At 42.9% G+C, this 18,427-nt stretch overlaps 1 protein-coding gene across 1 annotated transcript in view; it reads right to left on the bottom strand.

Moving 5' to 3' along the window:
• Positions 1-18,427, bottom strand: part of ANO2 (anoctamin 2) — a 292,358-nt gene that overhangs the window by 11,447 nt on the left and 262,484 nt on the right. The window contains exons 21-24 of the mRNA XM_006128152.4: positions 14,071-14,219; positions 3,912-4,064; positions 3,752-3,804; positions 1,135-1,316 (exon numbers count right to left, since the gene is read on the bottom strand). Of these exons, the coding sequence (XP_006128214.3) occupies positions 1,135-1,316; positions 3,752-3,804; positions 3,912-4,064; positions 14,071-14,219 (537 nt within the window). The remainder of the gene's footprint in view (positions 1-1,134; positions 1,317-3,751; positions 3,805-3,911; positions 4,065-14,070; positions 14,220-18,427) is intronic.

The raw sequence follows: 18,427 nt of genomic DNA, 5'->3' as shown, positions 1-18,427 counted from the left end.
CATCAACATGTTTTGTTAGTCTATAGAGTGCTACCAGACCATTTGTTGTTTTTTTTCTGTAACAGACTAACTCGGCTACCCCCTGAAGCTCTTGGATGAAGCTGGTCATCTTATGCATGGAGGCAGCATTGGATTTTGCACCTACATCATATATATAGTAGCTCAGTGTCTAAGTCTGTAACGCCTGAAATGTTGGCTGTTCCCTCTGGGTGGTGCTGTTGCCTGAGTCACGTTCTTTGCCTCCCAGCTTGGCGCTTGGCTGATTTCTGCACCGCTCAGCTGGGCTGCCGCGGGGGAGCAAGCAGCGCAAGTGGCTGTTTGGGCACCGTAGTCCCCATGCAGCACCTCCATGCTGCATGGGGAGCGCAGGGCCCAAATGGCCACTTGCGCTACTTGCTCCCCCGCGGCAGCCCAGCTGAGCGGTTCAGAAGTCAGCTGAGTGCCATGGCGGGAGGGGAAGGGGGCGGGGCGGTGACGTACACAGCCAGGGGGCAGGGCCTGACCATGTATGTCACCGCCCTGCCCCCCTTCACGTTCCCCTTCACCTCCTGCCATGGCGCTCGGCAGACTTCTGCACCGCCCAGCCGGACCACCGCAGGGGAGCCCAAACGGCCGCTTGCTCTGCTTGCTCCCCTACAAAAGCCTGGCTGAGCGGTGCAGAAGTCAGCTGAGCACCATGGCGGGAGGCGAAGGGGGACGGGGCGGTGATGTACACGGCCAGGGGGCAGGGCCTGGACGAGCGTACATCCCCGATGGAGACAGAGGAGAGCAGCGAGAGAGTGAGAGGCAGGAGGGGGAGAAGAGAAAGAAAGAGACAGAGAGATAGGCAGAAGGCGGAGGAGAGCTGAGAGAGAGAAGGGGAGACAGTAGAAGGAGGAGAGAGAGAGAAAGAGACACGGAGCGAGAGACTGGAGGCTCAGGAGAGAAGACCGATGTGGAGGAGAGACCTGAAAATCCTGTCTTATGACGGGCTAATCGGCTAGTATTCTAATAAACATCTGAATCAACTAAAAAGACAATAATTTAAAAGAAAAAGGAAAATCTTCTCAGGTCTAACTCAGGAAACAATTTTATCTAACACGTGTCCGAAACAATTTACTTTCCCTAGACAAAGTGCCATTAGAGCTACTTTACCTGCAGAATATCACCTCTTGTTCAAACTGTGAATATTCTGGCTGAGTTCCAGCCTTGAGGTGACTAACATTGAAGTATGAGAGGGTGTGATTGATGAAGCCATGCATGGTTCCATTTGGACTGTATGCATATTGGTACACAAGGCGTGGAATGAAATCAGATGTGACAGAGATTACAAAAGCCTGGGAGACAAAAAATAATCCAGTGAATCTACAGATGTTATGCTTGGGATGTAAATGAAATACTGGTTATAACTTTCATGTTCAAATAGATATAGACTAATGTTTGTAATCTCACAAGTGAGAGTGCACTTACCAGACATAGTGAAGAGAAAGTGTTTTTAGACTACAGCTATAGGTGACCTGTAGTGGCACTCAGGAGGTGCATTTCCTCCTGTGTCTCTGTCAAAATATTAATTGCTAAATGGGGTGCCTCCTGATGTCCTCTCCCTGCCCCTCTGGGTGGCCCTCCCTGCACCCACCCCCCACAGACACCAGTCATCCCTCCCTGCTATCTCTCCAAGCAGAGGCAACTTGGGGAGCTCAAGAGAGGGCACATGGTGTCACGTGCCCTGCCAGATATGTGCCCTGTCAGATTTCTGCCAAGGTTTATCCTTCTCTCTCTCTCTCTAGTGAGTTTAAAACTATACCCCCCTCCTCCACTTTCAATAGTTATGTGTCATCTCTGTCTCCAGGGAAAGATTATAGCTAGTCAGGTGGGACATTTTTAAGAGCAAAGAGTAAATATAACAACTGCCTCATATATACTGATTTTTATCCTGATCTCACTGATTACAAAGAGTACAGGAGCAGGATCACAGTCTATATAACAGCCAGATACACAGCTGGTATAAAATCATGTAGCTCCATTAATTTCACTGGTGCTCTGCCAATTTATACCAACTAAGATCGGACCCATAAAGGATGAATTCTTTGTTCCTTTTCTCCATTCTAACTCTGGAGTCGCTCTATGATTTTACTCTGGTGTCACACCAATGTGAGAATAGAATTAGCCCAAGAAGTATCTAGAATGAATAAGTAGAGGTTAACTTAGTGCCACGTTCTGCCACCCTACTCGGTGGGTTATCCCACTGAAAATGTGATACTCAGCATTAGTAAAGGTGATAGAATCAGGACCTTTTAAAATAATTTTTAAATTCAAGTATGCACATTTTCACTTTTCAGATGTTGACAACAGAAGAGCAGCACAGCTGTCATTTTAATTAGCACACCTGGAGAATACAAACAACTAGGGTAGGTCTAGACTACATGGCTCTGTCAATGGAGCCATGTAAAATAGTTTATTCAGCATAGTCAAAGAAGCAGGGATTTAAATAATCCCCGCTTCATTAAAATAAAAATGGCCACCACGCTGTGCCAACGATCAGCTCATCCAGCACAGCGCAGCAGTCTAGCCGTGGCGCGGTCGACAAAAGAAGCCTTTGTCGACTGCTCCGGTGGCTTACCATTATTTAAATCCCCGCTTTTTTGACTATGCTGAATAAACTATTTTACATGGCTCAGACGACAGAGCCATGTAGTCTAGACGTACCCTAGTTGTTTGTATTCTCCAGGTGTGTATTTCTGAAAGTGTAAACAACTACAGGGTCTGATCCTGCAAAGGGAACTCAGGTAAAACGGAGGAAGGCAGCATGGTTCAGCACTGGCAGTGGGAGACCTGCATTTTGCCTCTGGTTCCGCCACCAGGATACTCTGATGTTAGGCAAATCATATATTTTTTGCATACTAGTTTCCTCATCTGTGATGATATTCATTTTCCATTTTAATGTGCTTTGAGATCCACAGGGGAAAGTACTGCTTCTTATGATGATTAAACCCTATGGGCCTGATTCTCATTTAAGCCTTGTCTACATGGGAAAGGACTACAGTATAACCTAAGACGTGAATTAAAACAGTATAATTATAATTAACATACCATCCCACAGGCAAACACATTTATTCCAATATGGGTGACCTTTTTCAGTCTAACATATGTTGTTTGGGAAGTGGTTTAAGGTACATCCAAAATGCCACTCTTATACTGGAATCAGAGTGTCTACATAAGAGGTTGTGTTGGTATAACTAACTATCCATGTATAGCTATACAGCTAAAGCTGTATAACTGATAAAACTTCTTAATTGAGACAAGCCCCAGCCTCTTTTATACTGCTCAAGTCAATTACATTCACATTGACTTAATCCAAATCTATATTTAAGCTGCCAGAGAATGATGTAAATGTGCGTAAGCATTATAATACCCAGTTCTCATACCACATTTTTCACCATAAATCATAAATGAGAATTAGTCCTCTATTGGTGTGCTTGGAATTTTGCCTGACTAATAATTTCAGGATCTGACCCAGTAATGTGTGATTTCTATATAAATTAATCTCCATGTCCCATATAACATGATTCCGAACCAGAGATGAGTGAATGTACATGTCTCATGTAATTTTGATTTCATGTAACTTTAAATGATGTTTATAAGCCAAGGAGTAGCAAACTGGGCAACATGCTTTTTCATTGTATTTTATGGCAATTTAAGAAAAAAATTAAATTTAAAACTTAAATTAGACGTAAGGAACAAAATAAGATCAAAGTCATAATCAAATACTTACATTAATGATAACGGAAAACTTTCCAATACCACTCAAAATGTTAAACCAAATCCCTGTAAGAGAATTAACAACAAAGCTTTGTTACAGGATTAATCTTAATTTCTTCTTTCAAGATGAATGCCAGGTGTTACCATCATTGCAATGATTCTTCACTACGTACCGATATCTTTTTCTCTCACTGTGTCTGGCCTCCTTAGCTCAGTAACAAACTTTTTTGCATCCAGACGAACTTCTATGATGTTGTTGAGGAGGGCAAACACCGGAGCCAGAGGGAATGAGGCCACAAAGAGCGTGACAAAGCCAAACTGAATAACTAGATGAGAGAGACATGTTTTTGTTAAAGACACTCTGTACCAGTGTATTCGATATACATCTACAGGAAATCAGCTGCTGAGGGCTGTGTGGTACAGGAAATACAGAATTCCACCTCAAACAGTTCTGTCCTGTTGTTAACGAGTACAACAAATAAGGTGAGGTATGAAAGAAAGAAGGGTTTTGTCACCGTGTTTTATCATGGTTCTAATATTGCACCTGGTCTCCAATGTGCATACATGGGCCAGAATAAATATTAGTTTAATAAAGGAAAAGTAGCATCCATGCTATTTTCCTTTTAAGTACAAATAATCTTGAATGACATGTTATCCTTCCCACTGTTTGTTTATAAAGAAGAAGCAATGCATATAAGTAGCGAGGGGAAATATATGAGGCAACGTCCCCTTTTCCCAAGACTCCTTTGGAAACTGCCCACTGTACACATTAGTACAAACTAATGCATGGCCACTCTCTGTGTCACCATCTCCCCTCCATACCCTGGGGAACTGTGATGCAATTCCCCGTAGAAGCCGATGCTGTTCATTGCATCATAAAACGTTGCAATCCTGTCTCAGCAACTTCTTTGGGAGAGAGAAGCAGATGGGGCAGAAGAAAAGCACTTGCACACGTAAGGAACCAACAGCCGCACAACTCCTGATGGCACATAACATGGAGGGGCTGATGCTGCCCTAAGCACAGAAGCTTGGAGTTTTCTGCAGGAATATGTGTGCCATTCAGAGTCACAATCCTGATTTCTTCCACTGGCAGCAATACTCTTTTCCCTGGATGGGACATTGCCTCTTGTACAGTACCTAGTACTGTACAAGAGGCAGCACCTAGTATTAGGGGCCTGCTCTATGATTGGTGTCCTAGGCACTGCCATAATACAACTCAACCATAACTCAAGAGCTTAAAATCTTGGAATTTCCACGGGGCAGGGATGATCGGGACATATGTAAGCAGCTTTATTTTGCCAACAACTTGGGCACCAATTTCCAGATCTTCTCCCTGCAAAGTGGAATTCAGTGGAATAAATGCATTTTTTCCCAAGTCCCCCAATGTTTGAAGACCAGGAACAGTGCACACTGGGCCCAGTGTTGCAAAGTGCTGAGTGTCCTTAATTGCCATTGCCTTCAGAAGCAATTGAGGACAGTGAGCTTACAGGATCCTGTTTTGGACCCCATCCTGAGAGGTGCTGAGCCAGCAACTGAGCAACATTGACCTCCTTGTGCCCTAGGTGCTGGCCAGCTGCCAAGAAACCCTAAACAAATTTTTCTCCCAGTGAAGCCATCAGGATATGAATGTGCTGTCACCACATCAGACTAGCCCTTTCTTCATAAAATGTGACACTGCACATTATTTTATGATAAAGATGAGCTCCTATTTCTCCAGGAAAGCAGCACAGGGTGGCATAAAGAGAGACTGGCTGAAAGGGACATTGCACAGCTGCAAAGGGGATAGCCACAACATTAAACTAATGAATTTATGCTCTCAGCTTATATACATAGTGCTGCAAATAGGATTTGAGTGCACTGCAGTGAAATGCATTGTGGCTTTTTTGAAAGCAGAATATAAGGCCCTGTCCAAGCTTGCTTTCTGTTGCGGCAGATGTCCTTTGCACTTTTGGAGGAGAAAGACAAATGGAAAAAGAAAACCAATTCTAGCATAGTCAACTGCTTTCCTTAGAATAATTTCCTTAGGCACTGTCATCAAAGCTCACAGCCAACTGATAAAACAGCTTTTCCCAGGATTTTTTTTAATCAGCTTATTTTTATGTACCTATTCCCCCACCTCCCCTCACAATGACAATATATTCGCACAACAAAGAATTATCCCTATGGTAATTGTGGCCTTGGTTTGCTATTTTCAATGGTATGCTTTGGAAATAAAGGTTATATCATCCTAACATACAAGAATCTCTTACCCACTAACTTATAGTTTCCTGACTATTTTATGTTCAAATCAGGAAAAGGAAGTGAGGAAATACAAGCAGATGTTAGAGAAGTATCTCAAAAATCTTTAAAATGTTTAGAAAAATATATCACATCAAAATGTGCCTTATTCGGTCTGAAAGGAAGTTAGCAGGGCTAGAGCTGAGTAGAATCAGTACAAAAGTATTTGCAGTGATTTGGCTGATTATAAGCCACAAACATTTGCTGTGATATTATTTGCAACCATTTTTATTCACTTCCTGGGGACATCTGCATGAATGATTTTAAGTTCATAAAAGAATGTTCAAGGTACACAAACATCTTCAAAAACAACGAGGAGTCCTGTGGCACCTTAAAGACTAACAGATACGTTTTTCGTGGGCAAAAATGCACTTTGTTAGACGCATACGAAGAAGCGGGATTTTGCCCATGAAATAAAGAAGTGGGTTTTTTGCGCAAATAGATCTGTTTTAGGTACCGCAGGACTCCTTGTTTCTTTTGCAGATACAGATTAACACAGCTATCCCTCTGATACTTGTCAAACATCTTGCAAACTGTCTTCTTTCAAAGATCCACACCAGAATTAGTTGTGAGGTCATGTTGAAATCTCTGTATTTTCTTTCCTTTTTTTAAAAAATAAAAGTTTCAGTGATCCAAACGGGTAGCAAAACACCACCATGTGACTTAAACATTTGTCTATGCTGCCCTGGAGGTCCAGTTATGGGGGTGTGAATAGCAGTGCTCAGCAAAGTGCTGTGCTGTAACTCCCCCATGTGGACACTTTGCTTAAAGGTTCCTAGATTGCATTCATGTAGTCCTGTTAGAAGAGAGTTACACCACAACCCGTTGCGGTGCACTATTATTCATGCCCCCGTAATCCAAAATACGGGGTGGAATAGACTTAGCCTCAGATGATAGGTCACACATAATGAAAAGCAAAACATTCCATGATTCAGTCAAAACAAAATAGTTTTTGCATGATTCCGGCACTGAAATGTATTTGTTTAAACTATCTGGGGAGTACTGATGAATAACAAATAAAGCTTAAAGTCTGTGCCCACTGATTTGAGAATGTAAAAAGAGTCTAAATTCACTGAGTATTCAGTTCTGATTTTTTAGGCACATTTAGTAGCACTAACACAACTAGCCCCATCCAATTCAATGTGAGTATGTCCATGAGTACTACCCATCCTACCTAAGTATACCTAAGGTTCCTGAGTTTGCCAGCCTTATTCACAATCTTCAAATAGCCCACTTGATTTCAGAGGAATTTCTCACGAAGTATTACTAAAAATGAGCAAGGGTGGTAGGAACAAACCCATTCAGAGGGACATTCTACATACTCGAGAGAAACGGAAGCTTTGAAATATATAACCACAAGCTTGGCAGAAAACTCTAAGGGGAACGCACAGTTCACTTCTCCGTGTAATGTATACAACATGCCTACACACAACATGCAAAGATGACACTTTAAAATCCAAGCTCAATATAGAGATTATAGAAAAATGTGGGGCCCTTGTTGGTGTTGTGTCTTTTGTTGGTGCCTCAGACAGATTCTTTTTGATGTGTTTTCCTGCTTACAGGGAAATTCTTCCAACCCTCCAGAATGCATAGTTCCATTGTTCTAGCCTTTCCACACCTTCCCCTGTTCAGAAATCCCTGGATGTGTGTACAGATCTCTGTATAATTACAACGGATACAGCTAACTCCGCCTCTCTACATAGTTGGGGAGAGATTTGTGAACTGAGGTCTTCCTGCGCACATACACATTCTTTGGACATTCTCTGGCCATGAGTAAGGACCTGAGATTTGCACGAACTGGAATTTAAAATGTAGGTGGTAGTGAAATAGGCAACTGGGATGGAGGTGGGAAATCTGAGATAATGCTATCACTGATTTTCATCTACACGATCTGTCGTTATGGTTTCTAAACAGACGTTTCATTGAGAAATGATCTGCAGGTCTGATTAAGGGGCACCACTCACAATACAGGATGCGGATGTTGGATCAAATCCAAGGCTGGCCAATAGCTGGAATGTTGATCTCGATTTCACCCCTGACAAAAATAGGCTGTGCACCAGTGGGACCTCAACCTGAGGTAGCTTTCATTTGGCAAGGACAGATTCAGGTAGCATAGGCAGTACAAGTCCTCCCAGAAGCTGAGGAATTACAGTACTTGCAGGGCTAGCTTAGCCCATGGCTTCACTGTGTCCAGTACCTAAGCCAGCTAGATTGAAGAGGACTCAATCAAAGCTAACTTGAACAACAGTAGCAGTGAAGCTGTGCCAGCCCAGTATGTCTACATATTCTGCAATCGCACCTCCCAACTGGAGTGCAGACAAATCCTTAGAGTCAAGGGATTAGGTAGCAATTAGTGGACAGGTTTGCTAAAGTCTAAGTGAAGGGTGTACTCCTGCAAAATCAATGGCTAGGCTCTCCTTTGATTTCCAAGCAAAGGCGATAAGATCCATTGTCTGTCACCATTCCCTGACACCCAGTGCAAATGAATGATGGAAGAGTCTCCAGACAAAGCTGGAGAATCTCTTACCAGGATTAGGGCAGAAGTAGCTACCAAATGGGGAATCCATGGAAACGGGGCTCCAAGGGGATCATGCTATGAAGAGACTCTTGAAAGGTGCTAAGTAAGACTGTGGCCCCATCACACAACACTTAAACATGTGAATAGTCCCACTGATTTCCATGGCATTACTCCCAGACATCAGAACTTGCTGAATGAGGCCAAAATGCCCAGGCTGGAGCCTAAGGAGCAAAGGCAACGTGGCAGGGGACATAGAAGACTGCAGATGCGCAATGCTTCCATACTTTATCAGTTTAATTAGGTTTTAATAACAAAGACGATAGATAGCCAAGACACCCTATCACATAATTAGTAATATTATAAAATCCCAATAGCATTGAAATAATCAATTCAAACAGTCATGTAAAAAAAACCAAACTCCGAAAACCCTACAACCCCCTGCCTAACCCCTTCTTTATTCTGGAAAAAACACCCTAATTTCACCCCACTCCAAATGTGTCAGACACACAATCTCTGACAAAGATTGCTCTGCGTCCATAGGATAGGAACAGGAGCTGTGTATGGAGGTAGGCAGACTCCTCAACTCCCTCAAATCTCTCCTGATGGAAGTGTGGAGAGGAAACTCTAAAAGGGCCTAGAAAGGCAGGAAACTAGTGGCTAAGGCCCTAGTCTAGCCTTTGGAAGACCTGGGTTCAAATCTCTGCTCTCTCCCAGACTTCCTGTGTGACTTTGGGTAAGTCACTTTTTTTTCCTATACCTCTGTTCCCCATCCATAACATGTGGATAAATAGCATTGCCCTATCTCATACCAGTAGACACTTGGATAACAGGGACAAAAATACCTAAAATATTTTCACACAATTGGCCCTCGGTCCTTTTTTGGGGACTGTCCCCCAGTATTTAGATGTGTTCTGAGTACCAGCCATGACCACAGAACCAAAACTGGAGGTTCTTATTCAGCTTTTACTTCCCTCCCCCCAATTCAGGCAAACACCAATTGACTCCAGCAATACTTTGCCTGAGTAAGGACAGAAAGGAAACTGGGTAAGGACTTCAGGATCTGGCTTTGTAACAACAACCAGGAACCTTCTTCTTTTCCCAGAGATCCCATACCAACTGCAATCACATTTTTAAAAAATTAAAGCGGATAAAACTCGCCCTCTTCCCTTGGATTTCCACACCCTCTCCCTTCCCAAGCCATGTTCTTGAGCCCAATTTAGAAAAAAAAGAGTAAATATGCTACATCTATTTGCTCCTGGCCTCTCCATTGCCGCTTGATGCCCTTCAGAACAATCTCAACTGACAGGTTCAGTGCTGAGCTGCTCAAAGTGCTTCCTGTCCATGTGGGTGGTCTGAGTCACTCAGCAGTGAATCTGACAGCTGAATTTAGTGATATGGACTCAGAGCAACAGGCAGGCTGGGGAGGAGCAGCTTAGGTTTCATTTGTTTCACATTTGTCTTGTATCCCACAGACATGGCATAGCTTGCTGTGGAACTGGCATAATAACAGAGACAATGAGCCATTCTCCTCACCACATAATCCAGTTCTCTTGCTGGAAACAAATATTTGGAATAGTACTTCAACCACCTGGGATACAGATTATTGTCTCTTGAAACATGGTATCCGTCCAATTATCCGTGAATGATTGCACAATGAGGCTTTCTACATTATTATTCTTTAAACAGAGGAGACCCATCTTAAGTGCATGCTGTAAGCCTGATGATGACTCTGTTTATGAATAGACAACTTAGGTCCCAAGACTTCATGTTTTTCCGTGCAGGTAGGCCCTTTCACCCACATGAAATTCCAGTGAAGGAAATGATGCTCCAACAGTCCCTGCTTGTATGACTAGGGCGAAAGAGTCATTGTTGGCCCTGTGTGGAGGTGCAACAGGGAGCAGAGAGTCAAACAAGCCTTCTCCATCAACACACGTCTGTTATAGAGCCAGCCATAATTGTGGTGGGGAGCACAGTCACTGCTTTAGCGTAAGGAAGGAGAGACACCCAATCCCATGGCCCCAACTGTTAGAGCCAGCATTACCTGATTGACATGATGCAGTGTGTACTGTACCCTGCAGTACAGTGGTGGAGATCACATGTAGAGAATCCTGACAGGAATTCTGGTATCTCATCAGAAGCTTAAAGCTGCAACCAGGTCTCTAGTGCTGCAACTGATATTGCACCTCCCCGCTGCACTGTACCTCCCAACATGAGAAAGCTCCACTACCACGGATGTACAAGAACAAGTATTTCAACGGTTATTTTCTATTCTATTTGCTGATAATGACTAAAAACAAAGGACCTGGGAGAGGAATAGCTAAACATCCAAAATGTCTTGGTTAACATCAGACATTTTTTAGTTATGTCTGAGCATAAAAACATTTGAAAATATTTACAAGGGGGAAAGGCCATATTTTTTTCACTTTTGTATAAGTCAAATATCACTGACAGGAGTTTGCTCCAAGTTTCAAAACAAAATTCACCTCTGAGCTAAAGCAAAAGCATGGCACATTTCAGGAGACTTTTTCAATAAGGCTGTGTCTAGACTACATGGCTCCATCAACGGAGCCATGTAGATGAGGGTTGTAGGCAAAGGGAAATGAAGCGGCAATTTAAATAATCGCTGCTTCATTTAAATTTACATGGCTGCCGTGCTGAGCCGACAAACAGCTGATCAGCTGTTTGTCCGCTCAGCGCACTAGTCTGGACGCTCCCCAAGGCCCTTTGTCGGCAGCCCCGTTATTCCTCGTGGGATGAGGTTTACCGGGGCTGCCGACAAAGGGCTTTGATGTCGGCAGGGGAGCATCCAGACTAGCGCGCTGAGCGGACAAACAGCTGATCAGATGTTTGTCGGCTCAGCGCTGCAGCCATGTAAATTTAAATGAAGTGGCGATTATTTTAATCGCGGCTTCATTTTCCTTTTTTGAATACACCAATTTTTTACATGCCTCCGTCAACGGAGGCATGTAGTTTAGACGTACCCTCAGTTATGAGCATTTGAAAATGATGGAGGTAGGGGTTAAAATAATGATGATTGCATCATATAGCCAGCTCCCCGGGTGAGCAAGAGCAGTTTTTGAAACAGGTGGGGAAGACACCATCAAGTCCCTTTCGTACTACTGCAGGGTCAAAAGATCTAGCAACAAACTAGGCTTGAGAATGATACAAGGCACCTGTCATTACAAACATTAAAATATTTACATAAAATATGTCTGTTTGGTCTGACACACTTTTCACCATAAAATTCATTTATTTAGGTGTTTTTGGTGTAGTGAATTGTCTATAATTTACAACGGGTGTCATATGCAATATATAAACAGATGTCTGATTTCAGATAACCTGCTGCTTGTGTGACGAGTGCTGGTTCTTTTCTGAATGCTTTCCTGCCCTGAAGCTTGTGCTGTGCTTGGTCCTTCTGGGATACTCTTTTGATGCTGCAGTCGGTAGTGCTTTGGGGTAGACAGCAATTTTGTTTTGTATCTATTGTGAACACTGTGGCTTTTAACTTATTCCCTGGAATCCCTGCATGTTGCTTCTTTGTAATCTCATGTCCCTGCGGATATATGCAGTCGGATTGTATCCCAGGACCGCATCATGGAATCATTTGGTGATTATTTGCACCTCTGCCCTCATGTGTTCTGCTGAGTCATAGAGATGCTCGTCAGAGTTTTTACTACATGCATATTTAGAATGGGAAAGGAGCCTTTATAGGCTTTGCTTTGGAATTCTGTATCAGATGCACCTTCTAGGTCAAATTCATCCCTCTTGTCCTTTCTTGCTAGAATTGATGCTATTCTCTCTGCTTTTGGGAAGGAGAGGTGAAAAGAGTCCAAGGAGGCTAAGTAAGAGCTAAGTATATTGGCCAAACTGGACACTCTATATGGTAAAGAATTAATGGACACAAATCAGATATCTGAAAAGGCAACACACAGAAACTTACGCAAGAGGGCATATCCCTGAGCGGGACCATCAGAGTATTTGCACAAGAACCACTGATTTTGTACATTACAAAGTCTGTGTTCTTGCGCAAATACTCGCAGCCAGTGTAAACAGGCTTTTGCGCAAAATCATGCCAGTCTAGACACAGCCAAATTGACTATTTCTTTCCCTTTTTTACCCCTTCTTTTTCCTTCTCTCCCCCCCCCCCCCCCATCGCCTATTTGTTTAGAAACTGGACGTATAATAACTCCGTTCATCTGAAGAAGTTGGGTTGTGCCCATGAAAGCTCATGATACCATTTACATGTTTTGTTAATCTTTAAGGTGCTGTTAGATTATTTATGGTTTTTTAAGGTTTTTAAGAGCTAAGTAGGTACAGGAAACAAGCTTCCTGCTGACAGAGCATTCCCTGTACAATTCTGGCAGATAGAACACCTTTTGTTCTGTTGTGCAAACTGCACTGTCCATCTGCCACATGGGCCAGATTCTGTTCTCTATTACAGCTGTGTAGCCCAACTGAAAACTTAGCACAAAGCATTGCTTACCACCTCTAACACAACCATGAATGCTGTCACCACAGACAATGCTCAATTCTTATAAGTACTTACTATTTACAAACTTATTTTCTGTTGAGAGGAGGAGGCTACTGGGGGCTTGGTTCTTAACCTCCAAATGTCTGAAGGCCAGTGGTATTGGTGCAATAACAGTAGCTGAAGTCACAATAACAGTATTGGCCTAACTGAACTAACACTCTGGATGATAGAATTGTTTAGCCATATGGAGACATTAACTCATCAGTCAATGGAAGTTGGAATGTACCACATTTATGCATTGCATAAAGCTGTTAGGAATATAGGGCCTGAACTTCATTGAATCCAGTAGAATTACTCCCATTATACGCTGGTGCAAGAGAAGAATCAGACCCACGATGCATATGGCTGAGTGCCAGCACTTTAGGAATTTAAGCACAAGCAATGGCATCAGTCACTCCAAAGAATGTGGGAAGAGGAATACATGACCACCCCCTCTCTTCTTCACTGTGGTTGTACACACTGCTTGACAAGTAGGATATGATTGTTTAAACCACTAACCTAAAACCTGGGATCAATTCCTGGTTCTGCTGCAGCTGTCCTATATAACCTTGGGCAAGTCATTGAATCGCTGTGTGCCTCAGTTTTATTCTCTGTGAAATGGGAATAATAATTCTTCTTTCTTCCTACAATCTGTCTTGTTTATATATAGGATGAACTATTCAGGGCAGGAGTTCTCTCCTACTATGTGTGTGTCCTATTCCATGTGCAATAGCACTGTGATCTCAGCTGGGGTCTTAAGAAATGACTGCAATACAAATAATCATATTTTGGAGGCCTCATAATTAATATTGCACTTCCCCAGTGGCATTCTGGTGGTGGTGTAATCCACTCTGAACCCATTTCATGAAGCCAAGACAGTACTTAAAATATGTTTTCTCAGCCTAACGTGGCACTTCTACTACCCTGGTGCTCTGGTGAATTATGGTTGCTTTTAAAATTCACTGAAAACGAAGGGGAGGGGAGAGAAGATTTTAAGATAACAGACCCTCACAAACTCAGATCTTACTCATTTCCATGTACTCTGGAGTCAGTCCAGTGAAAGGTTCCAAAATGTAGTCGAGATCCCACTGCTGAGGGAGCTTTGAATGGTTGGAGTCACTTTCCTTTTCCTCAGTCCTGTCATCCTTCAGCTTCCTCATCAGCTTTTTTAACTTCCTGAGAAATGAAAGGGCTAATTAAATCAACTCTTTTCTTTTTACAGGAATTCAGCCAGACTCTGCTGTGTCACACCAAAGTTATATTAGATTATCCCATGTTTGACTGCTGCAGAGTTTCTTGAATCTTTCTCAGAAGCATCTGTTGGTGGCCAGTCAAAGACAGGATACTGAATGAGACAGATGGTGGGACTGTCTGATCCAGTGTGGCAATGCCTATATTTCTGTGTTAACAGCATTGCCATTAGCCTAAAACTAATTGAACAGAGCAGAGTCAGGCCCATTATTCTCTAATATTTATTTAGATGTAGACAGAGGCAGGTATCCAAGGCTCCGGGCACATTTGTCAAACATTAAAATGCACAAATAAACATAGATGTACCCTCTCGCCCTGTTAAAAAGGGGGGCACCCTCTCCAGCCACGGATTTTCACCTTCTGGCCACTTTTTGCAGTGCCGATCTCCCTCTCCCCCCCCATACACACACACACACTACAAAACCTGGGAACAGAGATGAGCCATGCAACATTACCTGAAGATCAAAAGACTGGGACTATTTTTGAGCAAAGAAGGGACAGGAGTGAAGTAAACGCCTAACCCTGTAATCCCCTTTAACCAGACATTGCCTCTCTTTCAAACCCAAAGGAAGTCTAGTGGGAACACTTCTGTTTACTGCAACTGTGGTTTGGGGAAGGAGATGGTATCTGGGGCTCGTAGGTCCCCAGCCACATGAGGCACTGAAGGTTAATACTAACAACTTAAAATCAGGCTGGTAACCAACAGCCAATCAGTGAAGATCCCAGAACACTGGTGTCATGTGCCCACAACGAGATACTCCCAGTAACAAATAAGCCCACACAAATGTCACATGGCTTGAACATTGCTTAGGGACCGCAAGCAGAAATTCCATGCTCTACAGCTACAACCACGTACAGTGAATAATAAAAACAATTAGGAACATGCCAATTACAATGGTTGGGAATATAAATAAATTATAAACCTAATGATCTCTTAACTTTATAAAACAACTTTGATCCTGAAGATTCTGGATGGCCTTGGTTTTCTGTTATATCTGAGCTGAGCTCAGAGGTCATGGAGAGACGCAGTTGAAGGGATCCAGTTGCAACACAGTGTGGGTATGTCTACACTACATGGCTCTGTCAATGGAGCCATGTAGATGAGCTTTGTAGACATAGCAAAATGAAGTGGTGATTTAAATAATCGCCACTTCATTTACATCAAAATGGCTGCTGCGCTGTGCCGATCAGCTGTTTGTCGGCACAGCGCGGTAGTCTGGATGCTCCACGATCATCATCAAAAGCCTTTATCGACCATTCCGTTATGCCTCGTGGGATTAGATTTACTGGGGCGGTCGACAAAGGCTTTTGATGTCAACCGCGGAGCATCCAGACTACTGCACTGTGCCAACAAACAGCTGATCGGCACAGCACGACAGCCATTTTGATGTAAATGAAGTGGCGATTATTTAAATCACCACTTCATTTTGCTATGTCTACAAAGCTCATCTACATGGCTCCGTCAACGGAGCCATGTCGTGTAGACATACCCTGAATGACTAAGTCAAACAGAATTTAGCCCTAGGTGATTTATTTAGCCTGTGTGGGATATGGCCCAGGGAACCACCCGCTTTACTTCCCTGGCGGACGTGGGCTCTACTACGGAGGGCACTACAGATATCCTGGTGAGGGTCAGAGCTGGGGAAAGCACACTCTTCATCACCCGAGCAATAATATATTTACTACCCTCAAAAATAACTGGGGACATAAGTATAGGCCACACTGGGGGGCGCGCACTTACCCTAATAATATAGTCTGTATTATTACCAATGGTATGCCTACTCCCAAGGGAAGGCGTCCTCATGAGTAAATATAGCCTCTGTTACTATAAACAACCACTTACCTGAATCCGGGGCAATGTGGGACATACTCCTTATGTTCTGTTTGTATCTGAAAAACCACCTGCTGTAATTCCCCCTCCCCCCGTCATCCACCAGAATTTGTATATGTACTTCTCAAGCCATGTATGCGGCGCAATTTGTGTATTCAGAGTGATGCAGGTCCACTGCATGTGTGGATCACTCCCACTGGGTACAAGATGTAAATTATGCAAATTTTGTGCCCACCCTCTCCCCAACCCAAAAATTCCCTATTCACTCCGTAAGTGTTAAACTTGTGATTCAAACTTGCTGTCAAACATTCACTTAATAAACTTTGTCAATCTGCTTCACACACGCCCCAATCCTTTGTCAATCATGTATAGGACGAAAGGAAAAATACCATCCAACAACAAGCAATAGACAGAAACGGGTAAGTGATGTTCAAAGTAGTAGCAAGCGAGGGATGTTAAAACAATTAACTGGTTAAATACTACAGTAGTGCTTAACCGGTTAACTGAGGGCCGGCTGCCTGGTCTACCTCATGTCCCCGCCGTAGCTATGGTAATGAGGTCCTGCCATTGCTATGGAGTCCCAGTGCGTTGGTCCCTCTGTGGCTGAGGCTGCTACAGCCTAACACAGCTGGCAGAGTTCACCAGCAAGGGCCAGTTATGTTTACTGGTTAAGCATTTCACAACCCTATTTTGAAGACAAGTGAATGGATGGGGAGAGTGAAAGATCTATCTTGGAACTGGATATAAAGCTATTATTTATTTTTAAATGACCAGAATCTGTGGAATTATACAGCTGATCATATGAATCCAGGAATGGTTTATCATGGGTTCATGAAAAACAGATCAATTTTTTTCAAATTATCTTTTTGTGGAGAGTTTCCTGGAACACACGAAGCAATGAGATGGCCAAAGGGTAGAGATTTACATAAATCCTAGAAGAAGTATGTCAAAGGGAACTCTGTGTTTGTATATGTGTGTGAGAGAGCACATGGGGCACAACTGTGCACACTTGTAATTTAAACCTTCCTCATAATAGTGTTAAAGGCCCTAAATCTGCCCTCAGATGCATCTTTGAAGATAGAAATGAAAAAAAAAATGGGGCTGGTACTGCAATCTCATGCACTGCTCTTGTGAGATTTCAGCTTCGTAAAGCAGAATAACTGATTCTGAAAAATCTTTGCTATCTCAGTAGTAGAAGTCTTGAGACATTTACTATTCTTGTGAGATTCTAACTATTTCTTAACCAGACATGGAAAATAATTTTTTCCAGTCCTTGATTAGCCCCAGAACTTTCTGACTCCTTGTGACAGAGCACTGGGAACCAACAGCCGAGTCAGCACTTTGCTCACTTAAACACCAATTAATTCCCTTAGGGCGGACCTAATAGAGATCTAATTAGTGGAGTAGAATGGGTGGTAGGAGGAATGACAAACTGGCCCATTTACACAAGAAAAAAGGCACCATAAGAGGGAAGACAGGTAGGTTAGCAGAATCAGAACCAGGAAGGATCTCTGGGGAGAGAGATCTCGTCCCTCTTCTCTCCTCAGCAGAGAACTGAGGAGAAACTGAAGCTGTAAATAATATGGCCTATGGATAATATAATAATAATTCTGTGGGAAGAACAAGTGTAAATAAACTGCAGTGGGATTTTTAACTGAATTTCTCTGAGACTGTGTAGACAGAGCAGGAGATTGCTTCTGTTAGGGTGCGTCTACCCAGGAGGGCTTAGCTCAAAATCAGCTAAGCAAATTAAGCTACATTAATTCCGTAGCTTATTTTGAAATAGCTTATTTCAAAATTGGGAGCATCTACAGAGCACTTATTTTGAAATAGAGCCCTCTTCCTCCGACTTCCCTTACTCCTCGTACAAGAGGGTTACAGGAGTGAGAGTACAGCTTGACAGTACTTTGACATTATTTCGAAATAACTGCCTGCTGTGTGGACGTGGACTAAGTTATTTCAAAATAATGCGAGTTATTTTGAAATAGTGTTGTAGTGTAAACGTACCCTTAGGGTGCATCTACACTGCACCCATAGCGGAAAATAAGCTTTGCAATTTGAGCTACATAAATTGCATAGCTTATTTCAGGTCAATTTTGGAATAGCTTATTTCCTTCCATGAGAGCAGGGGACGGAACTCGATGACCTCTCAAGGTCCCTTCCAGTTCTTGTGTTCTATGATTCTATGAAATGTGCCACTGTCTACACAGCACTTCTTTTGAAATAAATTGCTATTCCAAAACAGCAGATTCCATGCATGGTATATATGGAGAGCATACAGTAGATTAGGATGACAACGTAG

Source organism: Pelodiscus sinensis, chromosome 1 (genome assembly GCF_052426305.1).
Source record: "Pelodiscus sinensis isolate ZL-2025 chromosome 1, ASM5242630v1, whole genome shotgun sequence".
Taxonomy (NCBI): Eukaryota; Metazoa; Chordata; order Testudines; family Trionychidae; genus Pelodiscus; species Pelodiscus sinensis.
The sequence above is the reverse complement of the archived record's forward strand: the minus strand, read 5'-3'. Positions and strand labels throughout refer to the sequence as shown.